Raw genomic sequence first — 27,828 nt, 5'->3', positions numbered from 1 at the left:
AATACAAATTCACAGTATGTCTAGCACAGTAAAAAAATTAACAAATACAAGTGTAGTAAATAGAAAAAAGTTACACTGTAACATAAATAGGCGCAGTGATTTATTTAATGCGCGCGCACACACACACACATAGCCGTGTCTAATTCTAGTAATTACAGTCAATACTCACGGATAACTACAAACCAATAAATATAATATAATAAAATCAAACAAATACATTGACGTTTTTTTTTCTTATTAAAACTTTTATTTTGACAAAACTGCACTGACAGGAAGTAGCGCGCTAAGATTCCATAAGTCCGCTTTCGCTTTGTGGGTTACCATGATAACGACACCGGTTTTTGTTAACATCTCACGGATTTAAACATGCAACCAAATTTATATCAAACGGAACACTTCTTAACCTCGTCTTACTTCCGTGTTTCGCTTCAGGAAGAGCTGCCAGAGTATTTCCTCATTAATGGTGTTTCTCACAGTAAAGCAGTTATAGGACACTTGACTCTGAACTCTTTCAGCACTGTCACAGTCAACACACTCTGCTGGAAATGCGGATATTCAGCTGAATTATTTTTCTGTCCGTCCTGTAATGTCACGCAGCCTCCTGATGACAAGACGAATTACTTTGACATCTTGAGCTGGTGATTTACCTGGTGGTAGAATTTATATATAGTTGTTATAATGAAAGCATTCACTGGTGTTATTCTGTGCCTCCTTTGTCATAAGCTTATAACAAGTTGCTTTCTTTACTTACTTTTATTTCTCAAAATCTATAACAGTACTGTCATATGTAATGTATATGATAGCCTAGAAGTTGCTGTTACATGATCTAAGATAATCACACAGATAACGGTTCACGACTATACATATCCTAGTTTCAGAAATAAATGATTGTAGAGTTCACGTTTTCATTTTATGTTAAATTATATATATATATGTACATGTACATATCATTTACATTATTTTTAAATTAAGTTACAGTAGAGAGGCAGTATCAACATCAAGTGACATGGCATGTGAAGAAAGGAAGCCATTGACAAATGCCACTATGCTCAGTGGCACATCAGGTGACACTTTCTGTTTTCACTGACACGAGTCCGTGGAGAGTGGCATATGCCCTTGACATTTGTGACATTTGTCAATGGATTGTGTCAGTGTCACTCACATCGCCGTGGAACATGTCACCGTATGTTGCAGCAATGACACTGCCGCTATCAGCTGGAGTATCACGTAGGCTGTGTAACACACACTCTTAACTGCAGAATGATATTAAATTAATTATACGTAATACGTTCTAGTTTCTGTCAAGCATATTGATAATATCTCAGTTAATTTGTAGAACAACGTAGGCTTCTTCCTGTTTAATATTAGTCTTGTGTCCCTTTGTTTGCCTGAATGTTTTGTCAAATAGTCTACATTTAAAAAAAAAATCACATTGGTATAAAATGGTTTAATTTCTTATTGCTCTGGCCAGTGTTATATTGATGATGCTTCATGCACCCAGGTATGTGTCAGTGCCAAAATCAGTTTACAGTAATTGATGCGACTGTAAATGCAGTATTTGTAGTGACCCATGATTAATTAATTAGATTAATTCCACGTGTTTCCTAGAATGGACAGTTTGCAGTGACGCAATCCATTGACACATGTCACAGGTGTCAGTGGACATGGGTCAGAGGAGAATGACATGTACCGATGGATTGTGTCAGTGTTACTGACATTGTCACGGAACATGTCACCGTCTGTATACGTATACGCAGTACACTATATAGAGTATACGTATACTAGAGTATACGCATACTATACAGTATACGTATACGCAGTAGTTCTGGTGAAAGATAACAACTGTAAAAACCCAAACATAACAGATTGAAACACTGTGTTTTGAAAGTCACCTTCTAACCCTTTTGCTTTGCATTATATGTTAAACTTTGTACAAGCACACTCTCAGTATCCCTTGTCCATATTTATTTAGATGCTCAGGTAAAAAGTATGCAGCACATCATCGTTCCTATAAGGCAGCAGACAGTTCTTTGGTGATTGGTTCATGCTTTGCGAGTCCAATTGGGTTTCCTGACAGCAACACCAAGCCGGATGTTGATTCTCTAGGCTTTGGCAACTCTGACAGCTGAAAATGTTTCTCCTCTGCAAGTCATTTCTTTGGTTTCTCACCTCTTATTTCACCTGACGCCTCCCATCACCAGCTCAGACCCTCTGCATCCACCCACACAGCCAGATCCTTCAGGGAAAAAAACCCTGCACAATTATCAGCATTGCTGGGGTATCATTTTTTGACAGTTCCCCTCATTCCCAGGAGGAAATCCTTACCACAAACAAAGAACATGTCATGATATCTTAAAATAAATGTGGCGACAGTACATAATTATATAATGCTTGGAAAAGTTAGAAAACTTGGGCAGAGTATGACTCTTTTTGTTTAATACTTCCTTTGTTACTTCATAAAAATCACAATCACAGTATTTCTTCGGGTTGTTTTATACTTTGTAGCTTTGTGTATTTGTATCTTTAGGGGCTGTTGAAATTATTTTTGTAGCCTGTGAGAAGAATGACTTTAATTTGGAATGTATTTGTGGTCTGATCCTATTTACAGAAAGAGCAGGAATATTCAGAAGAACAATCAGTATTGGTGAACAAAGCCTACAGAACGCTGCAGAAACCTCTGCGTCGGGCTGTCTACATGGTAATTGTTTGTTTAGTAAATATTTGTTGTGTATATGGGAGCTGTAGGTGACCCCAAACACTAAAACTGATTGCAGATTATACTGTATGCATTATATATAAAACAGAATATTAAATGAAGTACCGTCAGTGCTTTAAAGGTGATGTAGGGAACTTTTGTAAAAAAATATTTTTTACATATTTATTAAACCTGTCATTATGTCCTGACTAGGGATGTCAACGATTAATCGATGATCGATTAATTGTCGATAAGAGATGCAATCGATTAAGGCTATCGATGGTCGGTTAACCGATTCAATGTTGGGCTGCGTGCGGCTCATGCGCACTCAACACGTGCGAGCGGCTGTGAGTGACGGTGACGATATATAAAAGCATCATCATTCATTCACAATGTACAAATTAAGCTTTTAATGTGATTTAAACTTTAAAGTACATTAAAATAGAAACAACATAAAAGTTCTTCAACATTAAATGCAATAGAAATGTAGTTACTAATCATTTCATCAGATAACTGTTTTATATGGTGCGCTTTAATGGGCTGCGGGACACAGTGACAGGACAGGTAGTCTATTCATTCCTACAACTTGTTAATTCATTCCTACGAATTATTAATGTGGCAATTGTCCATGTTTCATTAATTTTGTTCCCTAAATAACCCATGATTTAAGTGAAATAAGGGAACAAATTAATAAATCGAACGAATTCTTAATTCATGAAATCTTTAATTTCCCTTCCCATGTTTACCACAGTAAGAGATGCGAAAACAGTTATTAAAAGCGAAAGATAATAAAATAAACCTGGGAAATTAGAGGGTTAGACTATGAAGATTTAGGAAAAGAAACAATGCCTAAATATACTGAATTTGTGGAAATTCGTGACCAACCGGCAAACCAGAACAAAGCCGCGTAAATGAAGACTATGGGGTCCAAAAGCACGATCTAACATTTTCCAGTTAACCTATCATTCCTCTAATAAACAAAGCTTTTATACCACACTTGTCATAATCAGATCTTATCATTTCTAAATAAATAATTGCTGGATTCAAAACAGCGATTAATAGGCGCTGTGACCGACACATTCCTGGAGCATTCACTGCTGTCACTAAACGGTGACGCCGAGCATCGTTCACAAGTTTCTGCATGGACCTGACTAGGGCACAGGTTCTAAGCCCTGGGACAAAATGGGATGCTTTAAGGAAAATTTATAGCCTACTAAGTAATAGGCCCAAAATAAAAATAACAATTTGTTTTCATGTTTTTTTAAATAGGCTATGCGAAATATATCCGACATAAATAGGCTAATTAAGATTAACGGATTTAAAACAGAAGTGTGGGCGCTCCATAAGTTCACAAAAAAAAAAAAAAGGATGACAACGCATTCTGTTTGTTTGCTTTATTTTACAAGAGGACAAATCTTCTGTTTTTATTGTGAGTGTGCACAAATGAAAGTAAACACTTTTGCGGAAAATATATATATTTTTTAATGTCTCAGCTGTTTCGATCGCCCCGGAGCCTGCTGCACACGTATATTCTAGCGATTCAAACTTACTCGTCTGTTCATTATCAAAATAAAATGTCAACTAAACATTAAAAGGTTACAATGGTCAGTTTAAATAGACCGTAGTATACCGGTCCACTCTGCTGTTATGCCAAGGACGTTTTTGCTCATATGAAGAGGATCATCTTTTCCGTCTATATGCGAATGCGTGTTAAGTACAAGCCTAGTTTACATTATAAATAATAGTTTAACATTCAAATACATTGCGAATATGGAAACATTTCGATTTGTGCCGAATGAGACATGAGCAATAACCTCCAAATAAATCTAGCCAAAGCCGCGCTCGCTCATCCTCGTCTGCACGCATGCACTGTCACGATCTAATGCGCTGTATGCCGGATTTTTAAAAATCTGACATTTTCTAGGACAGAATCCAGCAGGATCAAATTAATGTGAGCAACTGTGTTTTGGTGCAGCAGCGCCGATGTAGTTCACTTAATGTGCAGCGCAGTCACACGCGCTCCACATTTCGGATAATTTTATACAATAATGTCATTTGAAAACATTGCAATTGTGCTTTAAAATACAACAACGAGCACCACAAAACCATTTAAAGAGGCGCGTTCAGCGTTCTCCGTGCGGGATTGGAAACTGTCAACAAAGTAAAATCACCTCAAAAGTATGGCGCGCTCTCTTCATTTTATCAAATGATCATAATCGCATCTATTCATTTTATAATCCTGCTACTAGCATTTTATTCAGACTAAAACCTCTTTAATTCAAGTGAGAAAGCGTTTTGTGTGTGTGTGTGGCTTTTGCACATCCTGTCATACCGCTGACTGTGTGCCTGCAATAGACGCATTTTGCAGTATTATGGTTAACGATTAATCGATTAATTGATCGTTAATTTAAACGACGATCGATCATGGAAATAATCGAAATTTGACATCCCTAGTCCTGACAGTAGAATATGAGACAGATAATCTGTGAAAAAAATCAAGCTCCTCTGGCTCCTCCCAGTGCTCCTATTGCCATTTGCAGAAAGTCATGCTCTCCCGGTAAAAAACAACCAATCAGAGCTGCGGTCCGTAACTTTGTTTGTGTTCAAAATGTAGAAAAATGAACATAATAAGCGAGTACACCATGAATCCATTTTCCAAACCGTGTTTTTGGCTTGTCCTGAATCACTAGGGTGCACCTAAAATAAGTGTTTATATTCGGACTATTTTAGATTGCTTCGGGGGTACCGCGGCGGAGTAACCCATTACCTTTGTGATTCTTCATAGACATAAACAGAGAGAAGTAGCTCCAGCTACGATGTTCTTCCGTAAGACGCAAGCAGTTCTGTTTATTAACCGCTAGAGCGTCAAAAGTTCCCTACTGTAGCTTTAAGTGGGCCGGTACACACCGGTACTCAGTATACCACCACTTCCAAATATAGCTCTTGAGCGTACACTGTTAAAAATTTATTGTAATTTTACAGGAAATTCCTGGCAACTAATTGCCGTGAATTTACAGCAAGTAATATACAGGTAATATATTGTTTTTTTAATACAATAGAGTCCTGTATTTTTACAGCAGTGCTACTGTGATTAAAGTAGCATTATTACAGTAAAATGCTGTAATTTATTTAAATTTACTGTATATTTACTGCAACTCAGTTGCCAGGAATTTCCTGTAATTTTACAGGAGACAATTACAATATTGTAATTTCTAAATATAATAAAATACTGCAATTTTCCATCTTCCAAAATTAAAACCAAAACAATGGCAACTTTTTATTATTTTTTATTATTAACACACTATGCAACATCACATATTACAAATGTATTTTATCTTTTTTTTTCATACAAACAAAATTACAGTTTCACTGAAGAATCTAGCTCACTTCCAGACAGTCTATCATCAGGGGGAACATGGTAATAAATAACAAAAGGTCCCAACCAGTCTTGAACTGGGGAAGCTGTGGGGTGTGGGTGGGCATCAATACTAGCCCATCAACTCAAAACCCAGGAGTCTTCTTAATAGGGTGCAGACAGGTGCGTTGATCCTCCGTCTCTTCTCTGCTTTGCTGACATCTTGGAATTGATTCCACAAAAAGCTCTGAAAACAGAGAGAGTAAAAACAAGTTTTCATATCAGGTAATGATAAATACGGTGTAAAAAAAAAAAACATAAAAAGTAAACTTGCTTGTAGAAAAAAAATGACGTTGATGTATTTATTTAACATCAACACATTTAACAACATAACATTTAGAATTACATTGGCTTTTACATTGTTTTTCTTAAATATATAATGTCACTGTATGCACTGTAAATTGAATGTCGCTTTGGACAAAAGTGTCTGCAAAATGGGTCATTTGACGTTGCTAAAAAGAACATTATTTTGTGTATTTGGTGTAATGAAATGTTTAAGCGGTTTAAGGTTAAAAAAACACATTATTGTTTCTCCTCTACAGGTACTCCTCTCCTCGCCTTCTGAAACGTGTTGATTTTTACAAAGTTCATCGTTCTGAAAAGCAAAGTGTGCTCTGATTGACCAGCTATCCAATCTATCTATCATGTGACTGAAATGTTATGCCACTTAACATACTGTGCCCTGTCCGGCCGAAGCAACGAGACAAACATTTAATTATAATGTTTATTTCATTATAATGTCAAACCCATTATAAATGTGATATAAACATGATTTCTAGTCGTGTTCTCTTTTGGAAGGCCAAACAAAGTAGTTTCCCTTTTTAAAGAAACAGCGTTTAAGAGTGACGCTTCAATTTAAACGAACGAACAAACACATGAGAGCAATTTCAAAAGCTTAAGGAGCTGTCTGTTCTGCTCTCTTTAGCTCTCGATCGACCTGGATGTTTTAGGCAATATTAAAATCCTGGCGGGGACGTGTCCCGTATGAACGGCGCATATGGCCACCCTATACAGATCTTCTTCATTCACCAAGAGCTTGTAACACTCCAAAGAGAAAGGAAAAAGTAAAATCACATCTAATGACTTTAACCCCCAAAATTGACTTAATGAAAATTGTAATGTTAAACTGCTGTCTGTCAGACTTCTCTGTGTTTACATAAATGTCTTGCAGGGCAATACCAACTCTATGTTAGACACTTAATAGCAATAGCTTTGTCTCCATCCAGCTTTTTAATGCACATTTTAACATTTTGAAAACAAACAAAAAAATCCTGAATGGAAACGGTTCAAATTCACAAAATATTCTAATGTGAATAAAACTTTTTATGTGGATTGACTTGCTAATAAATGCAACATAAATGCACATTTGTTGCAACTCTATCGGCTGTTTTAAGTTGCCCCTTAAGTTTTGATCCCACAGCGTTTCATGACTACTCTCCTGTCCATTTCTAATTTACATAACAGAGCTGATGGAAATGCTCTCCAGTTATAGGGTTTCTTTGCCAAATTTCTACGAATGCGCTTAAAAGGTGCAAAGGAATTGGATGGAAACCTGTCTTTTGACATCAATGCATAGAGTATATCGTAGAGTCTATTTTCTTTATAAGTGTGCAAACAGTTTAAACATACCTTTAGTGTTTGAGGCCTCTTTAGGATACTGTTAGTTAAACATGTAGACAGTGAAGGTCGCTGCACTCCATTCAGAAGGTTGTTGTGGGGCCCCATCACAGTTGTCCCTTCCAAAGACATCATCCATTTGTCTGCACTTAGTGCCTCTCCTGAAATGCATACACAATATGATAACTAAAAGAGCACTAGAACCCTTCACTACACACGCATGAGTGGCAGTATTGGCAGGATGGGCAAAAGTACCAATTTTATCAGGTGGGAGAATAAGTTATGGTATGGTTTTTCCTAATTTAGACTAGGCATTTTAAGGATGCAATAGGATTATGTTGAATTACAGCCTTTCCTTTCTTCTTTGACATATAACCATATGACAATTATTAACAGGGCTTAAAGCAAGCAAACATATGTTCCATCTAGCAGCCAGTGTGCAGCTGATCCTGCGGACGGTCTACAGCTGTTCCCGCTCAGTCTTTTCCTTCTGCCTTGACCGTTCATGACCGTGGTACGGTTATGCCGCGTTTCCACCGACCCCACCTCATTTCAATAAGACGAAATATGATATCAAACACCACTGCCTCCTTTCGTTCTCATTTTCATTCGTTAAACATATTAATAGCCGCAGAAATAAAGTTCAGGGAAATGTGTAACGTTAGGCCTTCATTATATAAAACAAAATATTATACCAAACAGTAGCCTATTGTCTCCTATTTTCATTTTAACATATTAAAAGATTAACTGAATAAAGACCAAAGATTACCTGTTCGGTTCACCCAAAACGAATTATATTTTATGCTTTACCACTAAAGAGACACCACAGCCAGCGGCAAATGTCAGATGTCTACCCGAGTTGAGAGTGCTCCCGACGGATTAATGATCCCTGAGCTCCCGCTGATCGCGTGGAGTTGACCGTCTCCGACATCAGCGAAACACATTTTTTAATAGACGCAGTCTTTATAAATAAACCGCATATTTGAGTTTTAAACAACTACATTCTCGCCTGAAATAGTTAAAACACTAACGTTATACCTTTCATGACACGATGTCAGTAATATTTTAAAAATTATCAAAAGAAATGGTGGTTGAAACTACAATGCTGCATTGCCACTCCCGAAAGTTCAGTAACGTTACCTTTGAACAAGTACCTCGCGAGCAGGGACTTTCTGAGGGGCATTTTTTTTACCCAGAACTTTATTTAGATCATGGTAGCTGCGGTGGAAGCACACCGAGTTCCAGCTCAAAGTCCATAGTTTCTGGGTAAAGTTCTTGCGATGTAAATCTGGATCGAGTATGAAGACGCGATTTTAACTAACTTCACCCTATTCCACTGAATTATACCAAATGAAACAATCAGCACTCACTCAGATCACCAGTATTAATATATAAAGACTTATAAAACAAATTTTATGTTACATACCTGAGACATGTTCTTTCTTCCAAAAAGTACCGTCCGTTGGCCGCGTAATTTCAAAATTCAAACAGCAGCGATCCCACAATGCTATGCGGTTGCTGTAAAAAAATGCTTCTACAGTGTAGTTACAATAATTTTACAGGACTGTCCGTTAATTTCCCATAATGCACTTGCATTTACAACAAAAACATGAATACAGTGCGTTGTTGTAAAATTTATTGTAAAAATTACATCAATTGCTAACAGTGTACCGCCACCTCTCCGTGCGCCCAGAATGTGCTTTTTGCTTACCATTACGCTCATTTGGGCATCTGTTTTAATAGAGGTTTTAATCCTTTGCCTGCGCTGCCTCTTTTCAGAGCACCCATCACAATGCACGCTTCCTAATTCTTCCTAGTTCGGAGTATGGAGCTTGAATCATTTGAACCAGTTCGGGAGTTCGGAGCGGGTTCGCAAATCATTAGAGTCAGTTCGGGAGTTCAGGTTCGCGAATCATTTGAGTCAGTTTGGAGATCGCGAATCATTTGAATCAGTTCGGGAGTTCGGAGCGGGTTTGCAAATCAGTTGAGTCAGTTCGGGAGTTCAAAGCCGGTTCGCGAATCGTTTGAGTCCGTTTGGTGATCACGAATCATTTGAATCAGTTCGGGAGTTCGTAGCGGGTTCGCGAATCATTTGAGTCAGTTCGGGAGTTCAAATCGGGTTCGCGAATCATTTGAGTAAGTTTGGGGATCGCGAATCATTTGAATCAGTTCGGGAGTTCGTAGCGGGTTCGCGAATCATTTGAGTCAGTTTGGGAGTTCGGAGCGTGATTCATTTGAGTCAGTTCGGGAGTTCGGAGCTGGTTCGCGAATCATTTGAGTCAGTTTGGAAGATTGAATGCAGTAATGCAGTAGCTCTTTCTAAGGGTATTTTTTCAAAATCCTTTTGCACATTTTATTTATGTTCAGTAGTTCTTTCTAGCTTAAGCAAATCCACAAACTAATAAAAGGATTTATTATTAAGGTCGCCTGTTGACTGCTGTATATAAAAGCCCTTCAATATAGTTGTTGTTACCTCAGGGGATGAGGGGAGTCATCAAAAAAAAAAAAAAAAAAAAAAAAAAAAAATGGAAAGATTTTTTTTGTGTGGCTATAATAGAGTACCGGCACCTCTTTTGGGCCTCTTAAAGCACTGAGTACCGTGTACTTTTTAAGAAAGAAGCACAAACACATTAAAGAGATTTCACAGTAGGATGTGTCAGAAAAAAAAAAAAAATTACAGAAAAAAAAAAAAACTAAAAAAATTAAGTTAAAAGTTAAGTTTTTGTTTTTACTGTGAAATATTGTCAAATGTATGGTTTAAGTAAATCTGTGAATTACCATATACTTTACAGCAAGAAACACTAAAAAGACATTCCCCAAAGTAGCACATTTCTTTGAAATAGAAATGTTTAGTAATATTATAAATGTGTATACTAGCACTTTTGATCAATTTAATGCATCCTTGCTGAATAAAAGTATGAATTTCTTTCTTTATTTTTAGAAATCCTAGTTACACTACCATTCAAAAGTCTGGAATATTACGGTTTCCACAAAAATATTCAACCTCGACAATAATACAAATTATAATAATAAGGACCAAATCAGCATATTAGAATGATTTCTGAATGATCATGTTACACTGAAAACTAGAGCAATTATGTTGAAAATTCTGCTTTGCATCACAGAATATATTGACTTTTAAAATATATCCAAATAGAAAACAGTTTTTTAAAAATGTAATAATATTTTACATGATTACTATTTTTACTGTATTTTTCAAATCAAAACAAATATCAGATAAATTCAGCCGTGGTTATTATAGGAGACTAACACACACACAAATTGATTATTTAATACTTTTGACCAGCAGTGCATATAGTTAATGTGATTCTCTACACCTTTGTGTACTCTGAGGGGCTGAAGGGCTCCTTCTTCCCAACCTACGAACATGTGTTACAATACCCAAAACAAATTGTATCTCATGGTTAATCACTATAGGGACATTAGAGCTAGCGGCAAATGTCAGAAGGACTAGCTGAGCTAATGCTGCTCTCTGCAGATTCATGAACACCTAGCATCCGGTGATCGCCTGGAGCTCTGAAATCGGCATAGCAAATTTTCAAATAGGTGCTATCTTTATAAATAAACCATGATTTGAGTTTTAAACAACTACACTCTCACCTGAAAAACTCTTATAACTAGACTTCATGACACAGCAACAGTAATATTTAGAAAATGACACAGGTATTTGGGCAATGACGATTCACAAGTCCAAAAGAACAGACAAGAACGCATGTTGAGAAACGGCTATTGTCTGTGTGAAAGTATTTGTATTTGTGCACTCTGATTTAAATAAGCCCAACACTCATGGACAGCAGAATGGAACAAGTGAAGGAGAAGCTTTATCCCATATTCTAGTCAACCAATCAATGTTCTGCAGTGAGTTTAGCTCTACCCATTTCACTGTGCTGTGCTAGGTCCCTGTACCCCAGCCATTATTTTATCAACCGTTGCATTTTTACACTTCATCATTTTCCATACATTTTGTACGGAAAAATAGGATCAGTTTATCTCTGGATGCTAACTGAAAAACGGACATTTTATCGGATCTTTGACTACTGAATGTTGTCTGTTATAACTGCTGCCAGCAGTAGCGCTTAACCTTCATGTTCTGCTGTAGCTGGAGCTGCGAGGGGTTTTGCTGGAGGAAGGTACAGACGCCACCGCGGACCCCATGTTTCACCTTGAGGTCATGGAGATCAACGAGAGCCTCGCAGAGATGTGGAGCCAAGACGAGGTCATCGCTATCGGGCGGTCTGTGCGAGGTGTGTAGGCCAGAAAGAAAAGCTCCAACCGGAAGTGATTTTTGAAATATTGCTCTGCTCCCACTCATGTCGCTCGCAGCTTATTTATGTGACCGTTTGTGGCCCTAGATTCAGTCCATCAGAAAGTTCAAGGTACTGTGGTTTTATGTTTTTGCTGCTGTTACTGCTGTTTGTACTTCCTTTCAACAGAGAAACTGATAGACTTGACTGAACGGATGAATCATCCATCAACAAAGGTATTTGTCTCTCTTTCTCCTCCTCGCGACCTCCCAAATTTGACAGAAATTCAGCCAGTTGCATGCACATTTCCATGGCTTGCGAGTGGAAAATAGCTGTTTTTGTGTTTGCCTCACGAGTCTCTTTTCACAGGGGATCTGCTGACCGCCAAAGAGCTCCTGGCCCAAATGAAGTACTTCACAAACATAGAGGAGAAGGTAAAAGACAGAATTGCTGAGGGAAAATTGTAAACAATTTGCAATTGTAATCCAGCTCAGCAAAATATTTTACACTTGTTTTTAGAATAGTATTTATTGATGATGGCGTATATTAGTTGGATTATTGTTGGTATCTTAATAAAGTAAATTTATTTGAATCTTTTGTCAAAGGCAATGCTTTTTTACTAGTGGATCTTGTCTGTGCAAAACTTACTTCCTTGATGTTACAGTTTTGTCATTGCAACCCATGGCATTGATAGGGTGTTTTGGGTCATTTAATTTAACAGAGCCCACAGTATTATGGTGTTTTAGCATGTTGAAGGCAAAAAGTGCAACTTCTCACCAAGACGCATGATTTGAGGTATCATTTATGTCTGTAGCAGTGCTACTTTAGTAGTATTTAAATAGTATACTTAAGGGATAATTCACCCAAAAGTGTACATTTTATGTTTATCTGCTTACCCCAAAGGCATCCAAGATGTTGGTGATTTAGTTTTTTTCAGTTGAACACAAACTGAGATTTTTAACTCAAACCGTTGCAGTCTGTCAGTCCTATAATGTCAGCAGATGGGAATCACAGCTTTGAGAGTCATAAAAACATGCACAAACAAAACCAAATGAAATCCTGTGGCTTGTGATGATACATTGATGTGTAAAGACACAAAACAATTGATCTGTGCAAGAACCTGAACAGTATTTCTATCATTTTTTTACTTCTGATTTTCTCCACAATGTCTGAATTGTCCTGAGTGCAGTCGCATCTCCTTCTTCAGCCTGTGCGTGAGGCATCGTCATCTTGCTTTATGGCGGATTGCAGATTTATACGGACATTACCGCCACATATTTTTCAACTGGACCATTAAAACTCTATCTACAATCTCTATCTGGAGTGTCAATGGCTTTTTATTTATTTTATTTTTTTTCAGTTTTAGTTAATTAATTTTTTTATTTTTGATGATTCAACTTAAAACTTATTTCAGTTTCAGCAAGTATTTGTATTTTATTTTTTTAACTAGAACATTGCTATTTTATTCCAGCTATATTTCAATTAACAAAACTTTTTAAAGTTAAAATACTGTGAAATTCTGTTTTGTGCCATTTTGTTTTGTTTAGTGCAATTTTGTCATGTAATATTTATATTTCATTATTTAATTACTACGGAAGTTCTAAGCGGCCATGCATTATATATTTTTTTTCTTTTTGTTTTCTCATTATAACGACTTAATTTTCTCGTTATCTCGACATAACGAAGTTCGTTTTCTCGTTATAACGACTTAATTTTCTTGTTTTCTCGACATAACGAAGATCGTTTTCTCGTTATAACGACTTAGTTTTCTCTAAGAAGTTACAAAACTGCGCCAGCAGGTGGCACTATAGACCTGAATATAACTGAAGGGGTGTTGTACACCATCCACTTTACTGTACGTGGACCTTCCTCGTGATCGCTACAATTTGTGCAGTCATGTTCATTAGTGACATTTAATTAATTCATAAATGTTAAATGCTTGAATCAATATGAATATTTTGTGTATTAAGTTCCTGCTAGATGCATGAGTTTCACCAACGCGTTCTGTGTCATAAAATAACTGCTTATCAAAACCCAGGTTGACATCACTGTATTCTGTTTATCTACAGTAGGACGGGATTTAACGATGTAGGCTGATGTGCTTCTTTTCCTTATTACTAATCTTTATTGTTAACCATATTGATGAGAAATGTGATGTATATGTAAAATCCATAGGCTATTTTAATTCAGTTTTGTTCTATAATGTTGTAATCGTTTATTCTACACACACATACACACATACACACATACACATGAACGCTCCTTTCAAACAGAAGCTTGTAACACACATGATATCTGCCACATCGTATAATGACTACTACAAATTACAAATTATATATAATTTTATTTCAAATAAAGGGAAAATGAAAAGTGAGTTTAATCCAAGCAGCTCTAATGGTGCGGTGTTGCCATTTAAACATGTTAATTACAAAAACAAAACGTTAGTTGTACTGTCTCTGGAAAAATCAACAGTGATTGATCAGCTTTTATTTATATACAGTATTGTAGATTTTATTACCTAGGCGAAGCAAAATTTGCTGAAATATAGGCTACAGTAAGAGCGCCTGCATGGTCCATCCGATGCGTGTCACAGTTGAGTTTGTTACTATAGCAACAGTAAAACTGTCATGTCGTTAAAAGGAGAAAACAAACTTTCGTTATGTTGAGATAATGAGAAAAATAAGTCGTTATAACGAGAAAACGAACTTCGTTATGTCGAGATAACAAGAAAATTAAGTCATTATAACAAGAAAACAACTATTTAACTATTTGCATCTACCGGTAATAGGTTTTTATTTCAGCTTTATTTCAGTTAACAATTTATATTTTAAATATATTTTTAGTAAATGATAAACCTTTAATTTGAATAGTTAATAAATTATTGGGCTAGAAGTAAGTTCAAATCCCAACCCTATGTTTGAGCAATAAGTGTGTGATGCTTGCATTATCAAATGCTGCTAATAACACATGCAAACAATCTTTTAGAAGGTGTTCAATAAAGTATGTGCGACTTTCCCAAGAGAATTCTTCTGCATTCAGCGTCAAACTGTGATTGACTGTGATGCCATGTTTATTTAGGTCTGGCCTGTTGAGAGAACAGAGAAAACAGGAAACCCACAAAATGATGAAACTCTTCTAAAACAAAACTGTCCAAGACAACAAGATTCATTTAGCCCGATCCCTGTTTGAATCTTGCTCGACTCGCAATCTCTGTGGTGCGCTTTGTGATAAATGCGTCTTATTTCTCTCTAATGTGGGCTGATTCATTAAATTCTAATTGGAGCTGGATTTGTTCTAGATGATGGCATTACTCTGGACACACCGTCTGACATCAGTCTCTTATTAGATAGAGCTTTGATAAAATGTCTTTATTGCGCCAGTTTGTACAGTTGCTTATGGTGTGGTATGAATTCAATTACATCATAACACACTTATCAGTCCCGGATTTATGAATGTGTGTGTTTGTTGAAAGGCAGGGTCAGGGAGGGAGAATCAAGGTGTGTGCATGCTGGAACTAAAAATGCGTTTGTTGAGCTGTAGGGGGAAGCATGTCACCTCACTATAAAGCTGTAGCTGGGCAGAAAAACCTTCCATGGCTGTAAGTCGTGTTTATGAAATGCTTATTCTCAAGCATTCATATTCCTTTTGCAATGAAGAACATCATTTGAGTAGATTTACAATTACTGTGTTCTGATACTTTGATTTAAATCTGCATAGAAATGCATGCTTTTTTTTAGTTCTCTTATGATGGTAAATCAGTAACAAATCTTCCATTTTGTGCTTTTTCTTTAACTTCACAATCAGTTATTGCACACAGATCATTAGTTTGGTTCACCAGGGCACGTATCACTATTGCTCACACTTATGATTCTGTGGTATGTACGTGACTGATACCTCAAATTATTGAGGCTTGTTAAAGGGATAGTTCACCCAAAAATGAAACTTTGATGTTTATCTGCTTACCATCCAAGATGTAGGTCACTTTGTTTCTTCAGTAGAACACAAATGGAGATTTTTAACTCAAACCATTGCAGTCAATCAGTCTTGTAATGTAAGTGGATGGGAATCACGGCTTAATAAAAATAAGCATACACAAAACAAAACCAAATTAAACCCTGTGGCTCATGATGATACATTGATGTGTATAGACACAAAATGATTGGTCTGTGCAAGAAACTGAACAGTATTCATGTAGGTTTTTTTTTTACCTATAATATACGCAATGTCCACTCTGTTAGAACAGTCCTGAGCACTCCTGTTGTGCGCATACTCAGGAGCATGAGGCGGCATCTTTGATGACCATTGACACTCTATCTACAATCTCAATTAGTCAACAAAGTCACCTACATCTTGGATGCCCTGGGGGTATCAGATTAACATCAAATTTCCATTTTTACGTGAACTATACCTTCAAGAAGTAATTTTCTAATTGATTGTACTGTTTAACTTCACTTGCCAGATAATAAAATGGGTGAAAAAAAATCCCACAGACGTAAAGTTAAGACTTTTGTTTTTGCAGTACAATTTTTGTTGTAGTAAAATACTATAAAGGTGCAAATAAATCTCCTTATCATATACAGTGAATACTGTAAATGTTTTAGCATTGATTTATATGTAATGTTATGGTAAAATACTGTCAATTTTTTTTTCCTAATAATTTATGGTATAAAAATGGTAAAAGGACATTCACAGAAGTCCCTATGACACAGCAGATATTATTACAACTTAAAACCCAGCATTGTCTAAGCTGGCACTGTAGAAATGACCACAAGTAGGGATGTGCCCCAATCCAAATATCGTGGTAAGAAAGGAAATAACATGTACTGCACAGAACCCATAAAGGGAATAAATATGAGATTCAATGTTTTCTTTCAAAATTATGTCATTGGGTAATCATACTGTATATAAATTGCCGGAATCAGGGAGCCGCTTTTTAATATGGGGGTCATTGAAGTCACTTTTGAATGCGTAATCGCTTTTTTTTTTTTTTTTTACAAGATTAGATGTTTGTCAGTGGTGCTCAGGATCTGCAAACCATTTGCCATTATCCTGTCAGTCATCTCTCCTTACTCTGTCTATGTGGTAAGTGAAATGTTATGTAATGTAACAGGCTACTGAAGTGTCTAACCATGTCCCATTAGAGCCTTTGTAGATAGCGTTATTAGTTTTCTGTGCCTTTCCGAATATGGATTCAGTATTCGGGCATCTCTTAAAGGGGTCATATGACGTTGCTAAAAAAAGAACATTATTTTGTGAATTTGGTTTAATGAAATGTGAAAGTGACGTGACATTCAGCCAAGTATGGTGACCCATACTCAGAATTCGTTCTCTGCATTTAACCCATTCAAACCCATCCATTTACATCATTCCAATCAACCAATCAGAATTGAGAGATAACTTTTTAGGAAATGTCAGTTTTAGGCTTACAATCAGGGTTAGGTGCCTCTACACTCTTGTTAATCAGCTACCATTTCCCACTGATTTTAGGAATAAATTATGGGTAAGGTTAAGTTTAGGGGTAGGGATTGGGTAAAGCCTATATTATTGGACTATAAAAAATGTTTATACAGGAACATATCTTACTTGACAAAATCACAGTGACTGTGTGCTCTGATTGGCCAGCTCAATGATTGGCTGAATACCTCAAGCGTGTGACGGAAATGTTAAGCCCCTTACCATTTTGTGATGCCATCTCCCGGCACAACCAGAGAAAACCAATAAAACCAATTACAAATTAGGCATAAGTTGCATCCAGTGGGGACACAATTATGGATCATAATGACTTATACTGTCTTTTTATGTGTTGTGTTGCTTTGCATTGCATTGCGTGGCGTAAACAAAAAAACATGTCCTCATTTGTGATTGGAGAAATGACAAACAACAAGCACTACTCTACACTGGTGAAAAGTCAGTTTCAAATTCTTTAAATATGAAAACATACAGGCTGTGAGTTAGAACAGCCGGCACTGTAGGCTACTCTCCTAGGTTTAGTTCGGGGAACAGTCTTCCATAAAATGCATTATACTCAAATATTTGGCTTGATCTGTTCTGGAACAGTGTTATAAATACAACTTAACCACTGATTTCTAGTTTCCTCATTTGGAAGGCCAGACAAAGTGTTTTCGCTTTTGCAAAGGAAAACACAGTTTCTTCATGACATGGTGGCGGCAACAAAAATCAAAGTTACACCTTCTTTCTTTTGTATAAAAATCTGGCTGGTGTTATGCAATTCGTCCCACACAGTGATGTAAATGTGGGGGCGTGTTTAAATGAGGCCTTTTAGGAGGACGTGGATGAGTCTTAACTTTTAAAGTTCATTTATTTTACACTTTTCTGGAGTTTTATTTTAGGTTTAGATGTCCTTAAGTACCAAAAACCATCTCAATATATTTTTACAGCTCCTCTCTCAGGAGCTTTGCCAAGAACGGGCCAACTTTGACCTGTCTAATTCATATTCATGAGCCTCTCTTCTGATTGGCCTGTTGTTCTCTGAGTGACAGACGGCCAGGCCGACCACAGGTAACTAGGATCATGTATCCTCTATCCATGTAGCCTGCTGGGGCTTGGTGAAACTCACAAGTGTAGGTGTTTGGAATAACGGCGTTTAAAAGAACGGCGTTAGGTAATGACGTTATTTTTTCAGTAACGCGGTAATCTAACTAATTACTTTTCCCGTCGTTACAACGCCGTTAACGTTACTGAACATTAAATGCGGTGCGTTACTATGCATTGATTTAATAGACTATGTAATCCGAACGGACCCCTGCCTCACACAGCGAGTGAGCAGGTGGGTTAATGAAGAGATAAGCGGTTGTAATTGGCTAAGGCAGAGTCATGTTTTTCATGGTAGCCAATCAGAGCCAGTGTTTATACACACATGCCGGCACATGCGGCTGCGCCAGCGACGCCAAACACACACACACACACACACACACACACACACACACACACGCAACAGCTACACAGAGATTTGCAGCAGAGATGGCGAGTCAGGAGCAATACGATAAAAAGTTGGCATTTTCAAGGTGAAGATATAAGCACTACCTCAAATTCATTGTGGTCAAAGGCAAGAACGTGCATGCAATGTGTGACACGCATCTACAAAGCTAGTGGCCAAAAACACAAAGATAATACTTGAAGTGCAGGATAAAACTCTTGCTGTCTGTGGAAGTGCAATAAATATTGAAAGTTATGTACCTGGCTGTTCTACTCATTTAAAATGACTTGTGAAAACTGCAAAAAAAAAAAAAAAAAAAAAGTACAAATTCTCTGACATGTGGCAACTTTTTTTTTTTTTTTACAGTAATGCAAATAGTTACTTTCCCTGGCAGCGAGTTACTTTTATTATAGAGTAATTCAGTTACTAATTCAGTTACTTTTTGGAACAAGTAGTGAGTAACTATAACTAATTACTTTTTTAAGTGACGTTCCCAACACTGCATGTAAGGCAAATAGAAACACTTGAAATGATGGTCATTGCTGATGGAAATGTTGTCCAGCTTTACACGTTCCGAATTCAGACCTGAATCGGCGACGACAGGACACAACCACCTCACAACCAACCACCTCCTCAAATGCACTTACAACAGGATGTTTCAGAATAGTCATTAAATTATTATTATTTATTTATTTTAAACACAGAATGAAGTAAGCTACATTAACTATTACTTTCCTACTGAAACTGTGTGCATTTGACTGTGGACTGACTGTTTTGAAACTTATATGGTAGTTACATAGACATCAGTTATCATGAAAAAAAGCCAGACCAGCCTTTATTGACAATATGGGAACCTTAAATAGAATATCTCTTTGGGTTTGGGACTTAAGTCTTTGCAACTTTAGATATCTATATGAACAGCTTTTTTTGAACAGCACTCCAAAGAGAAATGCAAACCTAAAATTGCATCATATTACCCATTTTAAGAGAAACTTAAGCTGCATCATCTTAACTCGGAAGCCAAAGAAAGGTTAGAAAAACAGTTTAGACATGCCAGTTTGCATTTAATCTGCAGTTTAAATCCATGTAACGCCACTGGAGAATTGCTCTGTGGATGTCCTGCTGAAAGTAGGACTTGACTTGCTTGTTTATTAAGTCAAATACGACAGCGTCACGTTTCTAAATCTTCCTCGCAGGAGACGCTATTTCCTTAATACATGTGAATTAAACCACAGACGACAGAGAGTGAGGAAGGGGGATTGTGGCTGATTCTGATTATTATTCATCTGATTATTATTCATCCTGTAATCAATTTTTGAAAGAAAGAAAAAAGGGTGTGAAAAATAGAGGGTGGTCTGGGAAGAAGAAAATAAAATAAACCTTCAGTGGTGTGGAGAAATTAGGTTTGATAAGGAAAACAGGTAAGAATTTAAAAGATTTAAATTTTTTAAAACAAAGTTTCCAGAAGGGGATTTCATAGTGATGTCATGGAACAACCATTTTGGTTCAACAAAGACCCTACAAGTGATCAGTTCTTTAAAGACCATTTTTTAAGTGTGAAGATCATTTTAATACCCTAAATTACTTTTTAATAATGTTTTTATTATAAAGAATCTTTTGTGCAATAGAAGGTTTCCGTGGATGTCAACGGTTCTTAAGAAGTATAAAGTATTCACAGATCCATTCAGTTTCTGGTCTGAGAGTATTACTCTCAGGAGCGTTTAACACATTTTACCACATCTAAATCAATTCCCAAGCTTTTCTCCCTTGATCAGTGCAAAAAATGTGGAATACTGTGTGGATTCACTCTGGACCTGCTCATATATCATTGTTAATTTGCAGTGTCAATTTTGATCAAGGTCTTTTTTTTGTGCGTGATTGAGCTGCATGTGGCTCCATCGTCACTATGTCACTACAGTGCATAACCCAAATATAGCAGTATTCAGACAAACAGATATGAGTTTATATCATAAAGCATGATCAGCATGGATTGTTTGTGTGCAGTGCTCAAATAGAGTATATCACTGCTGCATGATTACTCGTCTATGAAGGATCCTCATTGTGTAACCTTACAAATGCTAATGAGATATTAACCATCAGCAGTGTTTATATCATACTGTTTGATGCTCTTCATTAAGTCATTAATACTGCATGCAGATCTGCTATTTTAATCCTTCTCAGAACTGTTTGACTCAAGATGGCTGAATAAAATTATGCTTCGCATATTAGGGTTAATCCCATAACACCTGTTGAAAACATGTCCAGGTCACACTGTGCTGGTTGGTTTTACAAATGCTTTTACAATTAAAAATGCACACATACACATACAGTTAAAGAATCAAATGACAATCTCTATTGAAAAAAAAATGTTTTAAATTAAAAAAACTATAAAAGTAATCACAATCTAATGAAAAAAGATGTATATTGCAAAAGATCTAAATTAATTTGTTTTACTTAAAAAAGTTTTATGAGAATGCAATGGATATATATATATATATATATATATATATATATATATATATATATATATATATATATATATATATATTAAAAAAAAACAGGAAAAAAATATATAGAATTTATTTTAATTTATTGAATAAAGAATTTTCTTTAATTACAATGTGTTTTTTTCTTTATGATTTTAGGATGAAATGTGACCTGAACATATTCATGACAGTTTTTGTGAGATTGACGCAAAAACATTGAAACATGAAGTTTAAGGGATTAAAAGGTCAAAGGTTAGAATATGAAAATTAGACCATTTATGTATGTTCATAAAATAGAGTAAAATAAAATAATAGAATAGAATACTAATAATTCAATTTTAAATAATCCAGATACTGTTGCAGTCATTAACTTTAAAAGACTATAACCCCTTGTTTAGAGTCATCTCTTGAGAAGAGATTTCTTCTTTTTTTTCTGTCTTTAAAACTGAAATGTGATCACACCCAGAATGGCTCAAGCTGAGAACTATAGGAAGCTCGGAGCTGCTCAGTCTTTGTGAATAATATTCCTGCTGATCCCTCACGTCACTGCGGCACATCTCTGAGCTTTTGATATGAAAAATCGCAGGGAGGATTTGATGGGAAATGTTGCTTAAGCAATGTCTGGCGAGGGTTAGAGAGCCGGAGGGTGGGTTTAGGTTAGTTCTTATAGACGGTGTGACTCAGGAAGCATCGTTTTCAGTTCTCCAGCAGTGTGTAATGTCTTCAAGAATGCAACACGTCTCATCTAAATCATAGTGGATTACTGCTTGCTTATGGAGCACCACCAAGAAGGAGAAAAACAGTAAACGCAAATCTTGCTTGCTTATGACTGAGCCAGTCTAGCAGATTTCATGCTTCACAATCTACACAAATAAAAATATATATACATCCTTTCATTTTGTAGAGGTGTCTCATTGGCTGTGTTGACACAGTGAGGGTTTGGGATTGACAGCTGTATCATCGTCATTTACTCACTCTCTTGTCATTCCAAAACTGCATGATCAAAGAATAAGACATTGCAGTGTTATATTATAAAGGTATTCCCACATGGTGACAAATTATAACCACAATTATGATCATGATTTAAGACATTCGTTTTAGTTATATGGTTCTGACTCTTTTTCTGAATGTTGATGTATTTTGGAACCACATAGCTCGAGTTAGTAAGGTTTGGAGTTAATCAACCGAAAGTTCAGGGTTCTTTATTTTTAGTCCATTTTAGGATGTTTTGATATTTTTACTGGGAAACAGGACCAACACTGATTACACAAATCAAAAAAATCATGAGGCCCTTAGAGTTGTCTTGTAGCTGATGCCTCGAGACAGAGCCATTTCAAATCAATGGGTTTGGTTGTCCACCGAATCAATCCACAAAAGAGGTTTACGTTATCTGTAATATCTGTAATATTTCAGGCGAAGTATCAGATAGCTGGAAGTGCGACAGAAAAGATCTTCCTCTCACCGGGGACCGTGGCCCGAAGGGAAGCTGCTCTAGATTTTAATTAAAGGTTGGCAGGGCATCAAACCTCAAGGAGAATCGGAAGGATCAGAGAGAATAGAGATGATTAGTTATTCTTTTGAAAATATAGAAGATATTGTACCCTGATCTCAGAGCGCAGGTTTTGAGGGGAAATCTTTGAAGGCCAGCAGTCAGTTTTGGAGAAAAAAACAGCACTGAATATGATTCCCTTGAGTCTCTGATGTTATCAAGCAGTGATGGGTGACTCATTGATAAGGCATATTCACAGTACGTTTGCTGAGTAAATTATGTCCTCTAATTTTATTTAGTCAGTGTAATAGATTAAATATCTTTTATGGTGATCTCATTAACTATTCTGCTCAGACCGTGAAATCAGGCTTTGAGGAAATCCACCCGTAAACTCTGAGCAACGCTGAGTATATTGCCTTGTGATAATCTTACTTCTGACTTTTAAACTTGTAACGCTTCTTCTCGGATAACTCGTTAAATGCATTAAGTGAAAGAGAAAACGCAGAGTTGGTGTTCCACACATTTAATGGCTGGTACACGGCAACGCACTCCTCTCATACATGAGAGATTAACTCTTTCTTGGCGTTACAAATAAAGTAAAGAGAAAAATAACAACGAGAAGGCAGAGCGTACTTATCATCCATGGGGGTCCTCATTAAACACACATATAGTCCTTCTGCGTCATCACCACATAGCGTGCGTTACAAGTCAAGTGATTAGTCTCTTAAAGGGCACACCACACTATAATGTGATACATGCAAAATACATAGTTTTGGCCGTTACAGATTCCCCACCGGAAAGAAAAAGGCTGTCCCCAGCCGTACACAACATAAGGACAACGGTAAAATTCAACTCCATACATGGAAACTTGGAAATCCATCAACCCAAAACATATTTTACATACAGAAGGCAATAACTGGCATACACGTCAGTACAGCTTCACATTATACAGTATGCTTTTCAACGGCATATCACATAAAAAAAATAAATGTTTGTGTAACCAACCCAAATGTGTAAAACAATTTACTTGTTTTTCCTCAACACAACACATGAAACTATAACAATTAGAACAATGCTTTCTAGAGTCCCACTGCTACGCAAGGAAAGTAAAGCGTATTAGTAACTTTTAATACAGGAGAAATTCAAACAAGCAAACACATTACTACTTCAGATCCAATCTGTCAGTATGATACTCGTTAGTCCATCTATTGTCTGACCACCCTGAGGTGATTCTAGGTGCCAGTCTAGGTCTGAGATTGTAGCGATGACCTTCAAGATCAATGTCAAAGTCAGGAAGATGTGTATGTTGTGAAGATGTGTTAGCATCAGCGTCTGCATTACGAGGACAACTGCTCATGTTATGCTTGGTCACGTCATGTGAATTGTCAATAGGATCGTCACAATTAACATCAGCCTCATTAGGCAGAGAAAAGCAAGCGTCTTGAGGTTGGTCTGCACCCCTCTGTGTCACCAGCAACGTGTCCCCCAACCCCTCATCTGGTGTTTCAGACTCATCCTGAGACCCATTTGGTGTATGGCTGCTGCATGCGTTCCAAGTGTGGAAAGGCTGCATATTGACCACATGATAGACACCAGCATCCTGTCCTGTGTCCAACTTCGCAAGTCTGTAATTCACATCAGACAAAACTTTTGTGACACGGTATGGACCAGAGTACAAGGGTGCCAGTTTTGCTGTAAAATTGGCCAGAGCATCTGATTTAGGGTGGGTTTTCACTCTGACAAGATCACCAATGGCATAAAAAACAGAGCGACGTCTTTTGTCATAATGCTGCTTCCTTTTGTTGTGACTGGTTTCCAGGGCTGCCCTAGCATGGCCATGTGCCTCTTGCAATGTCAAACGTAAGCTCTCAGGATAAGGAATTTCAGGTTCCTCTATTCCATCCCAGACAGGCTGAGTCACCAGGTCCAATGAAGTGTTCAACTCCCTCCCATACAACATCATGGACGGGGTTTGACCTGTACTCTCATGCGGTGCTGTTCGTAGTGCAAAGCAAATTTGTGGAATATATCGGTCCCAGGTTGTATGTTTATCATCCACATATGCTCGAATTGCTGTCTTGAGAGTCCGGTTCACCCTCTCTGTGGCATTTGTCTGTGGGTGATATGCCGTTGTGAGGCGATGTTCTGTTCCCAGAAGAGTGAGCACCCGTTCAAAAAGGTCGCTCATGAAAGGGGAACCTCTGTCTGAAATTAGATATGTGGGGGCCCCATGACGGGAAAACACTTCACTTAGCAGTTTATTTGCTGCCACTTGAGCAGTAGCTTCTCTCACTGCCACGATCTCGACCCACTTTGAAAAATAATCGACAAAAACCAAAATGTAAGAATTTCCACTGGGAGTACGCGGCAAAGGGCCAACGAAATCCACCCCAACATACTCCCAAGGTTTTTGGGGACGAATTGGGACCATTAGACCAGCAGGTTTTCTCTGACTTGGTTTAGTCAGTTGGCAAACCGTGCAAGAGGTTACATATTTCTTCACCTCAGATGCCATTTTAGGCCAGAAAAAACCTGTGTTTCAGTCGGGCCAAGGTCTTGGTTATCCCTAAGTGACCCGCAGTTGGGTGATCGTGGTAGTATCTCAGCAAAGTACTTCTGAGAGAAGCAGGAGCATACAGCTTTAAAGATTTCAAGGGGTGGATGCCGCAAGCAGGTTTGGGATCTTGGAAGTACAACAGGCCATCCTGAATGGAATACTGAGAGCAATCATCCATCTCACTCTCCTGTTGTAATGCGGCCTCCATTTTACGGAGGAGATCACCTGTGATTGGATCATCAAGCTGTAATTGTCTGACATGAGAGCGATCCGTAAGTGTCAATGAAGGTAGCGTACGGAGATCAAGACCACCAATCACAGCGTAGTCAGGAAGAAGGTCCATTGGTGGCACATCATCTGCTAGAGGATTCCTTGACAGCGCATCAGGGACTTTGTTTCGAGATCCAGGCTTGTGGACAACATCGAAATCGAAGTCCTGAAGGCGGAGAGACCAACGAGCAAGGCGGCCAGTGGGGTTGGGACGGGACATCAACCACCTGAGCCCGCTGTGGTCAGTGAAGACTGTGACATGGAGACCCTCAATGTAAGGCCTAAAGTGCTCAAGGGCCCAAATGACGGCCAGACATTCCTTCTCGGGCGTTGAATAAGGTTTCTCCGATTTATGCAGGGCACGACTAGCATACGCCACAGCAACTTCCCTGCCATGCAGATCTCTCTGCATCAGTGCAGCTCCTAGTCCCGCATCACAGGCATCGGCATGAACAAAGAAAGGTAGAGAGAAGTCAGGAAAACTTAGCACTGGTGCCGAAGTTAATTTTTGTTTCAGAAGGTCCATGGCGTCTTGGCATGCAGAGTCCCACACAAAAGGAGCATCATTTTTAGTGAGCGCAAACAGTGGTTCAGCGTGGTGGGCGTAGTCCTGTATGAACCGTCGGTAATAGCCTGATAGGCCCAAAAACTGCCTCACTTGCTTCACATCGACAGGGGTTTTAAAGTCCATAACAGCCTTCACTTTGGCCTGGTCCGGCAGGATGCCACTCGGACAGACGCGGTACCCCAAAAAGGTGAGCTCTCTGCGACAAAACTGGCATTTGACCAGTTTAATGGTCAACCCGGCAGACTTGAGCCGTGAAAGGACTTCCCTGAGGTCATTGAGATGTTGCTTGAAAGTGGGCGAAGCCACAACAATGTCGTCCAAGTAGACTGCACAGCACCTATAAATAAGACCAGCCAAGACACTGTTCATTAGTCTTTGAAAGGTCGCTGGTGCATTGCACAGACCAAATGGAAGCACACAGAACTGAAATAGCCCACAATGTGAAACAAAAGCAGTCTTAGATTTAGAGTCTTCTGCCATGGAGACCTGCCAGTATCCCCGAGCAAGGTCGATCGTGGTCAAAAATTTTCCTCTAGAAAGGAAGTCTAAGGACTCATCAACTCTTGGTAATGGATAAGAATCCTTCACAGTAAGCTGGTTCAACCCACGATAGTCCACACAAAATCGTGGTTCACCACAAGGTTTCTGAACAATCACCACGGGGGCTGCCCAAGGACCTGTTGCCGGTTCAATGATGCCATCGTTCAACATTTTTCCTATTTGATCCTCAATCAAACGCTTTTTAGCTGGGGAGGTTCGATAAGGGGGAAGGTGGACTGGCTTGGCGTTCCCCGTGTCAATGGAGTGCTCAATTAGTGATGTGCGACCCAGATGACCGTCAAAGAGATCAGAAAAACTTTCAAGTAGCCCTGACAGTTGTTCCTTCTCAGCATTACTCAGACATGCTTCTTCAACCTTTTCTCGAAGTGCGGAAGATAGGACTTCCATAAATAACAAACTGCTTTCCGACTCCTGCACTTCCCTGCCTTCCATCTCCTCTATTAATAAAGGATCGTTGCCTATGACAACAGTTCTGGATGGGATGTGAATGGTGATGGAGGCACGCAACATGAAGTCCATCCCCAAGACCAAGGTTGAGGGTAAGCGTGGGACAATGGCAAACCTGTGATAAAAACGCTGCCCCATGAAGCCAAATGCCAACCATGTCAGCCCTAAGGGTTGGCATGCCCCACCATCTGCTAGTTGGATTGGGGGAGCAGACCATGGTTTAATGTTAACCTTCAGTTTGGCATGATTCTGAACAATGTCCGCTTGCACCGCAGAAAGTGATGCGCCTGTGTCAAGTGTAGCATCTAACACCTGGCCATGTAGGTTAATCTTGACTCTAAATGGAGTGTTCCAAAAGGAAGGTGATGTGGGATCTTCCACATGGCAAAGGACAGGATGTTCTGGAACAGCAGCATTTGACGGTTGAGGCGAAATTATCTTCTGGAGGGAGGATTGCCTCTGCGAATCATCCTCCCCCCTTTGGAGTTTCCCTTGTGCATCACAAATGAGCTTCCTTCCCC

At 38.1% G+C, this 27,828-nt stretch overlaps 1 protein-coding gene across 1 annotated transcript; it reads left to right on the top strand.

Annotated features, from left to right (window-relative positions):
- The first annotated feature begins 133 nt into the window (after nucleotides 1-133).
- Nucleotides 134-12,459, top strand: LOC113087299 (iron-sulfur cluster co-chaperone protein HscB, mitochondrial-like). The gene is made up of 6 exons (XM_026255567.1): nucleotides 134-638; nucleotides 1,153-1,183; nucleotides 2,609-2,698; nucleotides 11,848-11,992; nucleotides 12,182-12,228; nucleotides 12,349-12,459. The coding sequence occupies exons 1-6, from the start codon at nucleotides 367-369 to the stop codon at nucleotides 12,457-12,459; spliced, it is 696 nt and encodes a 231-aa protein (XP_026111352.1). The 5' UTR covers nucleotides 134-366.
- The last annotated feature ends 15,369 nt before the right edge of the window (nucleotides 12,460-27,828 follow it).

The sequence above is a fragment of the Carassius auratus genome, chromosome 5 (genome assembly GCF_003368295.1).
Source record: "Carassius auratus strain Wakin chromosome 5, ASM336829v1, whole genome shotgun sequence".
In the NCBI taxonomy this organism is placed as follows: Eukaryota; Metazoa; Chordata; class Actinopteri; order Cypriniformes; family Cyprinidae; genus Carassius; species Carassius auratus.
This window is presented reverse-complemented; position numbering and strand designations above follow the sequence as displayed.

Excerpts from the sequence above, each read along its gene's own strand:
- LOC113087299 (XM_026255567.1), top strand. The coding sequence starts at position 367 with ATGCAACCAAATTTATATCAAACGGAACACTTCTTAACCTCGTCTTAC. Across the intron at positions 639-1,152 it reads TACTTTGACATCTTGAGCTG|TGTCACTCACATCGCCGTGG; the intron begins GTGATTTACCTG and ends GGATTGTGTCAG. Across the intron at positions 2,699-11,847 it reads TGCGTCGGGCTGTCTACATG|CTGGAGCTGCGAGGGGTTTT; the intron begins GTAATTGTTTGT and ends GTTCTGCTGTAG.